The sequence below is a fragment of the Amblyomma americanum genome, chromosome 6 (assembly GCF_052857255.1).
Source record: "Amblyomma americanum isolate KBUSLIRL-KWMA chromosome 6, ASM5285725v1, whole genome shotgun sequence".
NCBI lineage: Eukaryota > Metazoa > Arthropoda > Arachnida > Ixodida > Ixodidae > Amblyomma > Amblyomma americanum.
In genome coordinates, this window is record NC_135502.1 from 65,779,581 (window position 1) to 65,794,933 (window position 15,353).

General features: G+C 45.3%; 2 protein-coding genes across 3 annotated transcripts in view; one reads left to right on the top strand and one right to left on the bottom strand.

Moving 5' to 3' along the window:
- The window catches only part of LOC144094755 (beta-mannosidase-like), a 29,688-nt gene extending 25,952 nt beyond the window's left edge, over positions 1-3,736 (top strand). Inside the window, exon 17 of the mRNA XM_077628665.1 lies at positions 3,136-3,736. Coding sequence (XP_077484791.1) covers positions 3,136-3,405 — 270 coding nt within the window. The 3' untranslated portion in view covers positions 3,406-3,736. The remainder of the gene's footprint in view (positions 1-3,135) is intronic.
- Positions 3,737-8,053: 4,317 nt separating this feature from the next.
- The window catches only part of LOC144093617 (beta-mannosidase-like), a 43,578-nt gene continuing 36,278 nt past the window's right edge, over positions 8,054-15,353 (bottom strand). For both annotated transcript variants that reach the window (XM_077627189.1, XM_077627188.1), the window contains exons 16-18: positions 14,693-14,904; positions 12,309-12,500; positions 8,054-9,962 (exon numbers count right to left, since the gene is read on the bottom strand). In XM_077627189.1, coding sequence (XP_077483315.1) covers positions 9,705-9,962; positions 12,309-12,500; positions 14,693-14,904 — 662 coding nt within the window. In that variant the 3' untranslated portion in view covers positions 8,054-9,704. The remainder of the gene's footprint in view (positions 9,963-12,308; positions 12,501-14,692; positions 14,905-15,353) is intronic.

Genomic DNA, 15,353 nt, shown 5'->3' on the forward strand with positions numbered 1-15,353 from the left:
ATTGGTTGACATTGGTCAGTAACCGCATGCCATAGCTACTAAGCCACCGCGGGGGGGCATGTGACTAATTGTCTTATGACACATTAAGCTCCATAAAGATTACTGTGTTCCCCTTCCACACCATGACCCCTTTCACAGTTTGCACCGCATCACATAGAATTTAATGTAGTGCGATGCAGTGGTTCCTAGTGCTCACTACGTATGTTCTAAAGGAGAAGTAAGGAGACACTTGCAATGACTACAGCTTGTTAATAGGCATGCAATAAGGAAACTGAGAACTGTTAGGAAAGTATAGCAAAGACGAAGACCATTGGACGTGAGGACACGCCGCGAAAATCTGGAGAGTTCGTTGGTTTGCCAGTTCTCTTGTGTTCTTAGAATACGCAGTTACATACACGGAAAGAATTGCGAGATGTAACGACAGTCTTTTTTTTTCTGGAGCAGCACCAACTTTCGTCTTTCGCTATATGTGTCAGATGTATGTTCGCCTTGTTTTGCACGTGCTTTCTCACAACGTTTTTCTGCATGCTATGCATGGGGAGAAGGCACGGCGAGGTACGTCTCGCGCGTCCTTCTTCACAATGAGCCAGCATGTTAGCGTCATCTGGCAACCTTGTGTGCTGGAGTTTATGCACCATCAGCGTAAAAAGCAATTCAGCTTAGCGCTGTGGCATCAACTATATACTTGCGATCGGCATTCAATGGCACTGCGACAGACGGTAAACAGGCAAGAGAAGGATACGGGCCTTTGTCCCCGAGCAGTGGGGAGCACACGGCACGAGGACAAATAACAATCTGCTTCCCTTTCCAGCCTAACCTTTGCTGCAGTGCTGCTAAAAGTTTATGCGAGTGTAATTATGGCCCTTCTTACATGAAAAACCGAAACGGCGAACTGGAGGAGTGCTCTCAGCCACACCCATGAGCACGCGTCTCTTTGCGGCGTGCTATATCCTTGGCCTGCTCGCCCTACGCGCGCTGAAGGGCTAAGACAGCGTGCAGTGCCTTCGGGAGGAACACAAAATGTTGCGTGACACTTACGTTTCGGAAATTTTAGAGCTTTATTGTGTGTACTAATAACTTTCGGTTGTAAATCTCTAATTAAAAGTAGGCCTCTCACTGCAATAGAGAAATAAACGCTGGAGTTTAATTAACTGCACTACTAGAGAATATGATTCCCTTCCCCCTTTTTTTTTCAGACGGCTTCCACCTCCGGCGTGACATACCGTGAAAAGTATCTTTATTCCTCGAAAAGCCCATTTGTTGAATATTAGAGAATACGTAGAAATGACACATCGAACGCGGGTGGAATTTGAGGGTAAATGGCCGAATAACTGAATAAGCGTGCAACGCCGATTGTAACATTCGCTCGGCCATCATGATATTCGAGGCTCCGCAGGAACTGCGTTTCTGTTTCATAAATTTCGCGCTTGCGCTTCTGGAACAGTCTATTTGATGTTATCTACGGCTCTGGGATGAACAAGTGAAGATGGCGAAATTTATAACGCATGCGAACAACTGAATTACGGGTCCGTACGAACGGTAGGTCCGTACGAACGGCTGCGTCGGTAGGTATCCACTGCCTGCAAAAAAAAAAAGCGAGGAGTGAAGCAGCATACGTGTGAGGTCGCACGGTAATCACCGTGTAGTAGCCGCATGATTAGACACCTCGTTTTCTCACTCTGGGAAGTGTACGGGTTGCTCGATGTACAGTCAGCGTCAAATGAAGCTCGAACAAGACAACTGTAATGGAAACATCAAAACAAGGAGATTTTAGTTGACGGAGTGAGAATACTGACGCCACGCGTTATGTTTGTTTTTGACGTTCTTTTATTTCTGAGTTGTCGCCGGTACACGGAATAATCGCTTTGTGATTGATACGCGACAAGCGACCAGACCGTTCTGGAGATATCGTGATTACGCCGAGACATTTTCTTGTACGTTCCGGATTGTTGTCGGCGCTGCCGATCGAATGCGGCCGACGTCAATGGCCCCTTCTTATCTTCGACGACCGCGCGCTGCACTTCTGTCGTCTCAGCAGAGGTGTTCTGTTGTCCGTGGGTTCAATTCTTAGCTAAATTTTCTTTTCGATGGCGCGGAAAACGCTGCGTCTAAATGTTGACGGACCCTTCCCATATTTCCTTTAAAGCACTAATATTTTTGCGTTCTTGTGTTTGCGTTTCAGTTACGTTTATGGTACATATGAGCACTCGTTGAGATGTGATGTGACGGGTGGCAGTTTAAATGCAGGGACGAAATCTGTGCTTTATATCTAACGTCCGTCCTTCGTATGTGGAAAGAGGAAAGCACCCACAACACCAGTTCCATGCAAAATAGGACCTATCCTGTAGGTCGTTTCTAGTTTGGTTTTCAATACACAAATACTGGGTCCGCCTCTGGTATCCCCTTCTTGATGAGCATTCGCAGCGCTGGTGGCGGTCACAAGCTTGGAGATTTGGTATGAGCTGAGTAACGAAGCCTCAGCTGTTGACAACGCCAAAGCCGCAGCTATAGCATACTTCATGCACAGTGATGATGATGACTACAGATTTTTATGGTGCAAGGGCCTCTGTGGCCAAAGAGCGCCATGGCACAAGGTGTTTTTGACTACTCAAGGTGGGGTCGAAGACCCATTTCCCAAGCATTCCACCCTAAATAAGCCGAGCACCAGACCAGGGGAAAGCTTGTACCCATTGTATCATCGGTGGGTACCCGGCGGCACTGGGGATCGAACCCCACGTCTCCTGCATGCGAGGTGGATGCTCAACCACTTGGCCACCGCTGCGGTGTCATGCGCAATAGCGGGAATCGAATGCATCATGAATGACTCGAATGAATGAATGAATGAATGAATGAATGAATGAATGAATGAATGAATGAATGAATGAATGAATGAATGAATGAATGAATGAATGAATGAATGAATGAATCCTTGATTTGTAGTTCTTTCAATGCACCCCAGAGCCTTCCTTGACATACACCTCACGCGTTAATGGAACTCAGCGACTCATATTGATTTGAGTACATTGAAAGGGAGCTTCGGCATGAAATGTCCTACGCGATAGCGGGAGTCCTTAGCTCGTAGTCCACGAGCGTCAGATTTGTTGAGTGACGCTTTTTCCTTCGATGATTGTGCAGGTTTCGTCGGTAACGGGACCTCGTCGCTTCACACTGTGGGGACAACGCCAGAAGGTGTTCACGGTGCAGTTGAGAACGAACAAAATCGCCCTGTACGTGTGGCTGTCGGTACCGGGCGTCGACGGGTACTTCTCGCAGAACGCGTTCGTCATGAAGGATCGTGCTCTCGCAGTGGACTTCAAAACAACCGAAGATGTGACTGCTGAACGGATTATGGAGTTAATCAACGTCACGACGCTTACGGACTACACAAAGCTAGCCCGCCAATGAATGAGTCAACGAAGCGGGCAGTGTGTGTCCTGGGCCACTGAACCGCATCCTAAAAAGCTGCCTGCAGGGACAGGCATGCCTCCTGTCTTTTTTTTTTACTCTTTCATTTCTCTCTTTTGCTGTTGGCACTGTAAAATGTTGCAAAAATGTTTTCTTGTTGTGTGCATGAATTTTGTTCGTGAGTGTCATGTGCGTGGAGGACAAATGAACTGAACAGCATCATGACGTGTATCAGTGTGTGTCTCCTGTTATCAAACTGTTATTTTTGTTTTTGGTTATTGTTACTGCTGCTGGCTCTTGTACAGGTAAATAAATGCAGTTGCTTGTTTTCTGCCCGCTACGCTGTACAGAGCAGCACGGTGCATTTAACATCGCTGGATGCAGCCAAGGCGCGTAAATACAAATTAGGCTCGATGTGTGTGTGTTCCTTGTTCAAAAGATATTTGAACCCGGGAACTCCGGCTCAGTAGCCGAGCGCTCTAACCACTGAGCCAACGCGGCGGGTAATAGCGACGTTGTCGGCGAAAATCGCCGGACATTGTGCAATAAAGCTTTCGCTTTGATCGAATAGGACCCTTTGGCCGGAGCAAGTTTTCTGTCCTCTCTAAAAACTTCGCTCGCAGCTGGGACTGATCGCGGAGGCCACAGCGCATGCATTTGGAAGGGTATTCTCGCGTGGGTAGGTCATGTAAAGTTCGGGTGTGGCCCTTAACACTGATCTTTTTTTAATTTCCTTCAGAAAAACAGGGTGCAGCCTGTACACGGCTGCGGTGACGTTACACGCGTTTATACAGTAATTTCACCTCCCCAACCCAATTATTCGTCGAAACCACCTTTGCCTGTATGCGACTGATCCGACCCAAGTTAATTTGTTGTTCTTGGATCTGTTCAGGCTAATACTAATTTGAGTGGGTAGCCTAAATTAATTTACATAGGTGTGTATTTCGTAAATTTGTCCTTGACAGTACATGTTAAGGGCGTCGAATAACCTGGGAGCGTTCAGTGTCCCGTTGCACAACCATGAAGTGCACTTGGGTTTGGCTCAGAGAAGCGCTGGCAACTGCGAGCAAAAAAAAAAATACGATGGTGAGTGCTTCAAGTTTATTGCACAATGTTCCCAATTAAAATGCCCTAACCTGTCAAAACACGCTACAAATGCTATGAAACAACATATTAAAGTACCAAGTAGACAGTATCTTAGCGCCCTACTTTGCAGTATCAATGTAACGTAAAAAAGCACTGCCACAGTTTCTGTGTGCAGTATCATGCGGACATACTACGTGACGTCAACTATTGACGTGTCACCACGTGTTGCTTCTAATGAATTCGAAACAAGGAACAGTATTACTATATAATCCCCTGTGCTAAAACTAAGCGCGGTGGTGATTCAAGAGATCTGTAAAAAGCCATCGCATTTTTATGTTTAATTTATACTCAGCTTCTAAGCGCATGATTCTAAGCGCATGAACCCTATAAAAGGATCCTTGATGTGAAAAAACTACTTTTTAGCTTTCCACTCGTCCAGCTTGCGACTGAAATGCGAAAATATTGCTTCCTCGAAACACCTCGAAATACCTCATTGGCGGACGAAGCTAAAAAAAATAGATAAGACAACGGAAACATATATAACACGGTCATTGGCGAATTCGAATTTGGCGACCCAAGATAACGGTGGTATATTACGAGAATTAAGAAGGAACGAAAGCATGGCACAGACGATAATCTGTTAGCATATCTGACTACCTTTAGCAAACTCTAAGCACTTAAAGGCAGTTGCGGGTAAGTGCACTTAACCGCAGTACGGGCGCTCTGAGAAAATCTGGAATAACTCTCCTGCTTATTTTGAAAAAGGCTATCATCCTGATTTTGGCTTTTCTCAATTTTTACAGCCTTCAGCGACATGATTAGTTGGAATCTTAGTTGGCGAACATCCTCTTCACCTCGAGCAGAGCCATTTAACAACCACGATAATACAGTCCTACTTGTATACGTCAAAAGCACCCCAAAGCTTTTGGGGCCATACTGTAAGGCAATTTGTTTCTTTGAGAAATTTGTATTTAAGCTGCCAATCATATAATAATCGCGAAAAAGAATTGGCGTTACACCAGTAATAAATCAAGCGAAGACAAGCCCCTAAATGTTATGCGGACACCCCCGCCAGCGACACCTCTAATCTTTTATTTAACGCCGTATAAAACTCAACTACACTGTCTGTTTCAATTCTTTGAAACAGAACTGCCATTTTATGATTCACTTCATTTTTGTCGCTTCACGCACGCAGGACGACGCACACAAAGCCCTCCGATTGAGAGAACTTGGAAAGGGTGGATTAGTATGATGAAAAAGAACGGAAGCTGCCGTTTCTAAAGATATAAGCAAAGCTTTTACGGGCGACTCTGTGGCATTGTGATGGAACAAGCTGCCATTTCGCATCTGTAGTGATTATGTGCCGTTTTGTTCTATTACGTAGCATGTGTGACAGAAATTACCAACGAATTCTTGAAACAAAAGATAGCTTCAGCGCTTTCCCACCGGGGAAACGATGCCGCTGCTAACGTCGTCTATTCCAGAAATTTCATATTTCTCGGTATTCCTCACATTTGAACACGTGAATGCATGGGTTCTCTCAGATCATGAGTGGCAGTTTACCAATATCTCTCAAGAGAAAAGTGTACGACAGCTGTATCTTATCGGTGCTCACCTACGGGGCAGAAACATGGAGGCTAACTAAAAGGGTTCAGCTTAATTTAAGGGCAACGCAGCGAGCCATGGAAAGAAAAATGATAGGTGTAACGTTAAGAGATCGGATGTGGTCGGAGTGGGTGAGGGAACAAACGCGGGTTAATGACATCCTATAGTTGAAATCAACAGGAAGAAATGGGCTTGGGCAAGGCATGTAAGACGCAGGCAAGATAACCGCTGGTCCTTTAAGGGGCTCTGAAACGCCTTCCGAGGAGAGCACATTAACTCACTTAATCACTGCACTGTGTTGCCATGAAAACCAGAGCCAAATAATACTCTTCTACACGCAGCAGACGGCCCACAATCACGCGTCAAAGTTGGCGAGCCCTTCCCAACGACTTTTTCATGCTCGCACCCTCATCCGTCCCCCCGCATCTGCGTAGACAAGGTGAGAGGTGGCCGTTGGTTAGGCTCTTTCAGACGTCAGGCGGCTACCGTGGCCGCGGCCAATAAGCCGCTTATCTCCGGCGGATCGGGATGCTCCGCTCCTACAGGGGGGGTCGGCGAAGGAGCGCCTACCTTCCAGCGTGCTGAAAGTGACGAGAGGAGAGGGAAAGACGCGAAGACGCTGAAATTCAAATTTTAACTACACATAACTCAGCTTCTACAAGGCGCATTTAAAAAATCCTTGCTGGACACTTCGTGAAGCGGCGTGCTTCAATATCCCAGGCATGCCGCAACTTTATTAGAGCCCCCTTCACAGCCCCTTTAAGGGTAACGGAGTGGATTCCAAGAGAAGGCAAGCGTAGCAGGGGGCGGCAGAAAGTTAGGTGGGCGGATGAGATTAGGAAGTTTGCGGGCATAGGGTGGGCGCCGCTCGCACAGGGAAGGGTTAATTGGAGAGATATGGGAAAGGCCTTTGCCCTGCAGCGGGTGTAGTATGGCTGATAATGATGAATTATGATGATGATGATGAAAAAAAGCGCTTTCACATTCAAAGCGCATAGTTAGTCTTAAGTGCCCTCCGTAATCTTCCTGAGGAACTGCACTTAAAGATGATTCCACCACTCTGTTCATACTCGTGACGTCTACACCGAAGAGGGATTTCTGACCATAGCTTTGGAGTGAAAGGCGGCGGCACACCATAGCCTCAGGGATGGGCGCGAAATGTTGTGTAGACGCATCTCAATTTAGTTGCGATGTCGGCTTGGGATGGCGACACTTGTAAGCCACAAGAGGGCTAAGTCGGGCTTGTTCGCTTGCCCTGCTGATATATATTGCCGTCTTTTTTTGCAATAAACAGTATGGTTGCGTTTCAGCGCATGTGTCTGTCTCTTTTCTCTCGTCCCTTTTGTCACTTGTATTCTTTTTTTTACTTTTCCCAGTTTATAAAGGATCAGTCTTAGTAAGAGTAGTCTCTTTGATGGTATAACGTGGTACTCTATTGAAACATACCAACTTCAATTTCTCCTTGAAATAAAAAAAAATAGATTTCGGTTTTCTGCAAATCTCGAATGTCGAATCCTTCCTTGACATTTTTTTCCAACCTTTTGCACAGCCACAGAAGCCCAGTTCCTCAAACCAAATGGCAAAGGGGAACGTCTGATTTCTATGTTCCTTAAATTCGCTCTTATTTCTGCTGTAAAAATGGTGTTGAAATTAGAACTAGTAGTATTTCTTAGCGAAGCTGATTTTCCGAGAGCAGTGAGGCAAAGGAAGAAAGGTAAATGGTGTATTTTGTTCACTATGGCTCATTTTGTTCAGCGCTGTTCCAACCTCGCGTGAGACATAGAATTTATTCACCTCAGCGCGGAAAAAGAGTAGATTTTGTCAACCTTGTCGCTACGTGACATAGAATCTGGCGGACCAGAATTTCTGTCCAAGTCTTGTAGCACTTTTATTGATAAAAAGAAGTAGTATACTGCCAAGAGTGTCTTTTTGAACATCGCCAAACATACTACATGTTCAATACGTAAAAAATGAACGAGCTTTGTTTTCGAGTAAACATGCGCATAACACGATTTCAAGTCACACTATGGGCTCACAAACGTAATCATGCATAAATATTTCTGCACGAAGTCGGAGATGATGGGCACTTCGGATGGGATTCTGGATAAAATAAAAATGCGCTTTACCCTAGCCATAGTAATTTAGATGCTAACTCTTCTGAGACATCCCACTTGATGATTTCTGGTGAGCAGACACAACTGCCGAATTCACGGACGCATAAAATAACAAAGATTGCGTTTGTAGTTTGGAACATAAATGCTGAAGAGGGTTGTTTTCGTCCAAAACAAAGCTGTACCAACCTACCTCGAGTAATCAGGGAGCCGTGCCGATAAAAGCATGCTCTCGAGCACGTACGGTAATTGTTTGTTCGCAGCGTAAACGAAGAAAAGTGGCAGAGAGTGGAACCGAAGCGATCCGCTCTGCTACATAGCGAAACAAGAGGCAACTTGTTTCTTTGAGACTGACATGCAGGTTATTTGCGGTAATTTGGCAATAAGCTTTTCCCATCAAAACAATGCTCAAAAGTGAAGAATAAGTGGAGGTTAGGGACTAATTGAAGATGTCTGTATAAGGAAAAGAACCAGCGTTGAAACTCGGCCCTATTTCTCGCTTATCTGAATTCAAAGGCTGCGTATTATCCAGCAAGAGTAATTCTGCTAAAGTTCCGTGCTCGGCCTAATTTTATTTTAAATTGTGTTCGTACAGACTGCCTTCCCACTCTCTGGATTGGGATTCAGAATAAATAGATGCAATACTGCGCACCTTGAGAGATATGCGAACCTAATAGAGCCATGCGGTATAACACAAGGCCTCTAAAGAAGTGCGCGTCTTTACTATCCTGTCTTTCTATCCCATCTTTCAACTTTCCTACTATCTGCACATGGTAGCAATTGTGGCTCGGCTTCAGCCAGTGGGCAGGCCTGTGCACTTTCCTTTTCTTTCTTCCTGGCAACAACTTCTCTCTCTCTCTCAATAGAGGTGTGAATCCTGCAGCAGCAACAAAGTTATTAGGTGCGAAAAACCACCAATTTTTTTCAATTTGGCTGTATTGAGGCATGAAATGAAGGACCGTATGGTAAACAGCAATTCTTCATGGCCACCTCGGGGTTTTTTACCATTATATTGAAGCTTTCGAGATTCATGCATCATCATCAAGTTTTATGCTTTATTTTTTAACTCTTGCGTTAACGATGTGACGTAACCCACTCTTTGGCGAGTACTGAAGAACAGACGGGCCGCACTCCATGTCTACCACAACACTTACTGCTTAACTCGAATGCCTTAAAACTGACAAATATTGCTTACATTTACAAGTGAAAGGCAACCTTCCCATCCGTGATTGAAATCACCATCGTTATTTGGCAGAGAGAAAGCAGGAAGATTGGTTCTCTTTCGGGCTTTTTCGTCCTATTTTATTTAATCATATTCCCCACACTCGGCTACACCTGTAGCCCCAGTAAAGTTCAAAAATTTACTCAATATCGCCGCCCTAGTAAGCCTGGGTCCCATCATTGCACAAACGGGGTGGCAAGTCCTCCAGCTTTAAGTGGGCCGCCCAGCTTTCTAAGTAAGTCCGTTATTGCACTGCTATTTACTATACGCCGGTGTTAAACGACCGAGTAGTCTGTGAGAGAGTTGACCGTAAGCGCCTCTCGAAGTTGTTGAGCAGTCACGTTCTCGCGCGTGTAGAAGTTGACGGCGCTCGTCTGCTCCTTAAGCAGGAATCCGTTGTCGCTGAAGTGGCCGCTGACGTTGTGCGCATTCAGCCATACGAAGAGGGCGACGTTGTCCGTGCGAAGACCGACGCTAAATACCTTGAAATCTGGCTTCGAAGATGACGGATTGGGCCCGGTCACGGAAGTAACCTGAAATAACAGTTTAATGTCAAACAGAATTGCACGGGCTCGCTAGGCGCATCAAGTGCGGTTGTGTCCAAGTACAGTGTGTACACAAAACAGCAAGTTAACGAGGAATGTCGCCAATTGTATGCAAGTGTTCGTATAGCGGGATTGTGCCAAAGTTATGCATTACGTGGCTATTTATATTTTAGCCTTACTTTTTTTTCTTAAATGGTAACGCGACTTAGACTTTTTAACTTCTGTTTTGGAACGCGATTCAGATATGCACGACCCTTCGCACAGGAGCTCTCAGCTCTGACTACTTTTTCTCTAACACGGAAAACGAATTCTATCAGGAATGTCATATTTATAAAGAATGGGAGAGAAGTAATAAGACCGTAGAACAAGCATGTCTAGATAGGTGCGGCTAAAGAAGGGTATAGTGAGTCGAAAAAGATCCTCTTTTATATGTGCCTTAACTTATAGGTAGACATAACGTTCCATGTGGGCGAAGTGTTTTTTTTTATTCATAATCTTCTTCACTTCATGTTACCCCACTCGTTTTGTAATACAACAATGGGGGTTCATTAAAAAACTTTCCCAACAACCTTGGACAAATTTTTGAATATTTGAAAATTTGAAGACACTCTTATGGAAATGTTAAAGGCAATGGTTCATTCTTCCGATCTGTAGCAATATCTTTCCATCAATTTTCATCCTAAACTTTTTCCATCGATCGCATCGAGCATTTAAGACTGCCATAAAAACCGATGTGGGAACGCTTTTGAGAAAAAGAAAAATATTAATAGCAAATGCAAGCCTGCCGACGGGAGATCTGCGGTTAAGTTGATTGTTATAGTGAAATCTTCCAATACATAAAAAAATTGCCTTGAGAAACTCTTTCCTGCTCATAAATGCTTTGCCCAGAATTCTTGGGTGCGAAAATGAAATCATTCAAATATCACGGGTTTAGCGTGTTCCTTCTCCAGTGAGCCGACTTTTATCGAAAAAAAATGTTTATTTTGCTCAAAATTTTTTTTTTCTCCCGACGCGGGCAAGACTGGCGGTATCGCTAACAGCTCTCACTGAACAGCGAAACCGCAGGCCGGCCAGTTTACGAGCGTAACCGCGACGCGCGGCGCTGTGTGTTCCTGCCGCAATAGAGAGTTTTAGTTTCAAGTAGTAGAGGCTTCACGTACGTAGAGCTCTACGGGTGACCAGTGCGCATGCGCAGAACGCAAAGGGTATGCGCGAGTCTCACGTACGTACGTGAGGTTCGGATTTTTACGTTGCGCTCTTTGCGTTGCTTGCGTACGTAGCGTTGACAAACATGGCAGCGCCCTGCCCGCCCGCTTCACAGCGATAACAGCTTCCTCGCTAATCCCTCGACGCGATATCGTGTTCTAAACTGTTGTATACGCCTTCGATTTGCCCATTCTTACCCTCGCATAAATTTTCAAGTGGCAAATAGCTTTTGTTTGTAAGATATAAGGACGAGTTCCCAGCTGTTAAGCCTAACGAAGCAGCGCTCTGATGCAGTTCGACTGGCTTGGCTTTGACTCGTCTTGTCTTAGAGTAGCTACAGCAGTGCCTTCATCTGTCAGTAGATGGCGCTAGGAAGAAGAACACGCGGCGCCTGTCGCGTACGTGCAACTAAAAGGGTTCGAAACGACATGCGCGCATGCTACGTAGACTTCTCACGTTTGCGTACGTGAACTCTGTACGTACGTGAAACTAAAACTCTCTAATAATTTTTGAGTGTCGGAAACTAACAGTTCTCCCGGTAAAATGAGCCACGCGACAGCTAGGCTCTGTCTGAGGATTATTCGAATTGCGCACTTTGCGCCTGTTTTTTCATTGCAGCTGCTAACCAAAAGAAACTGCGGACCATTTTAAAGCCAGAGCTCTACTTAACGACTACTTCACGACCAAAACTGCCAAAGCCGGGTCATCGCTGAAGCCTTCACCGTGAAAAACGAAGCAAATATTGTCGCAACTGGGATTCGAATTCGCGGCGGCAGGAACAGATCAGCTTGGCCACGGCACGAGGGCACTCTGCATTGCGCATCGTCGTCTTCATCAACTTCCGTCTGCGGCGCGAACAGAGCAGATCAGCTGAACTTCGATCAGAGCTTAGCCTGAGTCTAATATCGTCGCCAGTCGTGTCGCCAACCCAGCAAAGCAAAACCAGGAGCCAACCATGCTAAAGACATGCTTTCGCACGCCTACTCGCTACCTACGTTAAAACACAGCCATTTTTTAAATATGAGCAGCTCAGCAAGGCGCACAGTATACCGTGTTTCTATCAAAGTAGCGATGCGCAGCGCTCAAAGGAGCAATGGAAAAGTATACCAGTAACAATGGTACTCGTACAGTTATAGACGCTGGCGGCAGGGAAAGATTTTTCGGCTCTTCGGGCACCAGAAACGTGTCCGGCGCCAGCGTAGTTCCGTCGAAGGAGTCGGTAAGCGTAAACCACAGGAAGCACGTAGAGCTCTGGCAGACGCCCTCCTTCCAAAGCCTGTTCATGCTGATGCTGTACGCGTCGAACGACGCAGCTTGCGGCTGTGTGGAAAATGTACAGAAGAATTACTCGCCTGACATTTGTCTCCGGAATCGCTGAACAAATTTTAAAAAACTGCTTGTCGACCACGCCGACACTGCCAAAACTATTTTCTGGGATTTCTAGGCACAATACTGCTTTTCACGTGCATGTTAGTATTACCTCTGCATCACAGAGTTAAACTCGGCGTGAAAGTTTGTGATTGAAAAGCCCAGCAACAAATGTTGTGAAGTGTGTTGACTTTATGAGTATAGATATAAGGCACAAACTCAAAAATAGCAAATGATTTCGCTCGTAAGTCTTTAAAAATTGAACAAGAATTATACAGCGGATCATCATTTCCGGCAAATAAAATTTAGCGCTCATTCACACGAAGCGCGCACAGAAATAGCAACCAAAACAACATTTGCGGTTTCCTATTAGCACGTGCTCACTCGGAGCTATAAGCATAGGCGCAGCTCTTTTCGAGCAGGAGCTCTTCCTGTGAAGTCTGCCGTTTTGGCGGCTGTCACAATTACTCTTTCTAATAAGGGAGTAATGACTAATTGGCATCCACCCCAGCACAGCCATACGGCAACAAAGGAAAGCTATACAGCTTTCTCAGAAACCTCGCAGTTAAAGAAAAATTCTTCCTGGTCCGGTGTCTGAACCCGAGACCACCGCTTCGCCGGAGCAGTCGCTCTAACAACTGAGCCAACCGGGATGGCAAGCTTACGGTAGGGCGAGAGCGAATTGATCAGTAGCTCGAATTGGGAACAGTTTCGGTCAAATGTGTTAGCGGAAGCCCCCAAGGTGGAGTAGATTTGTAACAAGGGAATAATTACTCGCTGGCATCCACCCGAGCACAGCCATACGGCGACAAAGGAAAGCTATACAGCTTTCTAAGAAAACTATACAGGTTTCTAAGAAACTTCGTAGTTAAATGTAGTTAACGCCGGATTAGGACGAATTTTATTTAACTACGAAGTTTCTGAGAGAGCTGTATAGTTTTCCTTTGTAGCCGTATGGCGGCGCTCGGGAAGATAAAGATGAGTAATTACTCCCCTATTACAAATCTACTTCACCTTGAGGGTTTCCATAACACATTTGAGCTATTACTGTTTATAATTTAAAAACGGTACGTTTAGTTAAATAAAAGCACACAGTGGTGATCTGTTCCATCACGGCACCGGAAAACCACTTGTCAGAATTATGTTGACTGGTTGTTTCCACGACATCTGCGAATGCAAGAAAAGCAGAAGTCAACACAGCGCTGTCTGCAAAGTATGCTAGCTACTTTATGTAGCTACTTTTATGCAGTAATTTTAATGCGGTTTTTATGCAGTACTTTTGCTTGCGAAACCTGTTCTGCATTCCTAGTAAGCAAGGGCAATAAGTTTATGGTTTGTGGTTTATGGGGGTTTAACGTCCCAAAGCGACTAAGGCTGAGGGACGCCGTAGTGATGGGCTCCGGAAGTTTTGACCACCTGGGGTTCTTTAACGTGCACTGACATCGCACAGTACACGGGCCTCTAGAATTTTGCCTCCATCGAGATTCGACCGCCGCGGCCGGGATCGAACCCGCGTCCTTCCGTTCAGCAGCCCAAAGCCACAACCACTGAGCCACCGCGGCGGCGAGCAATAAGCTTATATTGACGCCCTAATAATGCAAAAACGGTCGCATGAGCGAGGTTTCTCGTGGTCTTGGCTTATTTATGACGAGAAACAGTTTATCACGCACTGGAAGAGCACAAGAAATGAGCACATTGTAGAGCTTGTTAGCACCTGTCTTCTGTGTTCTGTTTCTACCTGAACGTAAACTGGGTCCATTGTTTAGAAACTTGCCTGAACCTGATTTTATTTATGCACTCATTACTCTTACTAGTACTGCAAGGTCAGTCTTAAAGTTCGTTTCCATCAACATTACCGACACGCTGAATGTAGCTGCAAAACGTAAAGAAAAACTACCACGCAAAGAGAAAGGTGACTGACTGGTGCCTTTTTACAAAGTCTCTTAATGCATGCAGAATCATTAAAGCTTGCAATAGCATTTACTTTTAACACTGCCCGTGCCAATTTTCCTTAAGAAGAGTGCTTTTGTTTCCTTAACTGTGAAATTTAGTGACAGGTTAAAAGGAAAATGTTTATGTTCAATAATGCTACTTTGCATCTTGATGTGCACGATGGAGTTGGAAGGTGAAGAAAGGAAACTTGCCACTGTGACGTTAATCGTTGTCGTCGCGACCGGGGTAAACGACGTCCACTTGAACTGCGTAATTGAAAGCTGTGCCGCCTTGACCGGAGTCAGGTTGTCGTTGATGAGGAACACCCTGAGATCATCGCTTCGGTCGACGTACGGAGATACAATTATGGGGCTAAAGAACTTCTTTGCGTAGTAATGCACCATCTTCCATCGCCCACCGTATTCTGCAAGTATTAAGCAGCGACATGTTACTTAGGACCGCCACTTGGGAAACATCTGAAACTCAGGAAATGTTCGCTGATGTTTCAGAATGCCTAGACTATAGAGTATTTGTACTTCCTTCTACTGACCAATAATTACGGGACGAACTTTTATTACGTGCGAAAAACATCTGGTTCATGTATGCAATTAGGAGACAAGATGCGCTTCAAAACTGTGGCTGTCGGCCGCATACGCAGACGAGCTAAAGATGACCTTCTTATCGTGGCTGCACATTGGTTGAGAAAGAAAAATGCCTCCATGAGAAAACAAAAAAACGCAAATTGGTCTTGAATTTCTTTTTTTTTTTTGGGGGGGGGGGGGGGGGGGTAGCGAGCTACAAAGGATGTGCTTATTGGTCTTTACACACTGAAAAGGTTTGGATTAACGGAGTGCTTACTTCTAATCATGGCAT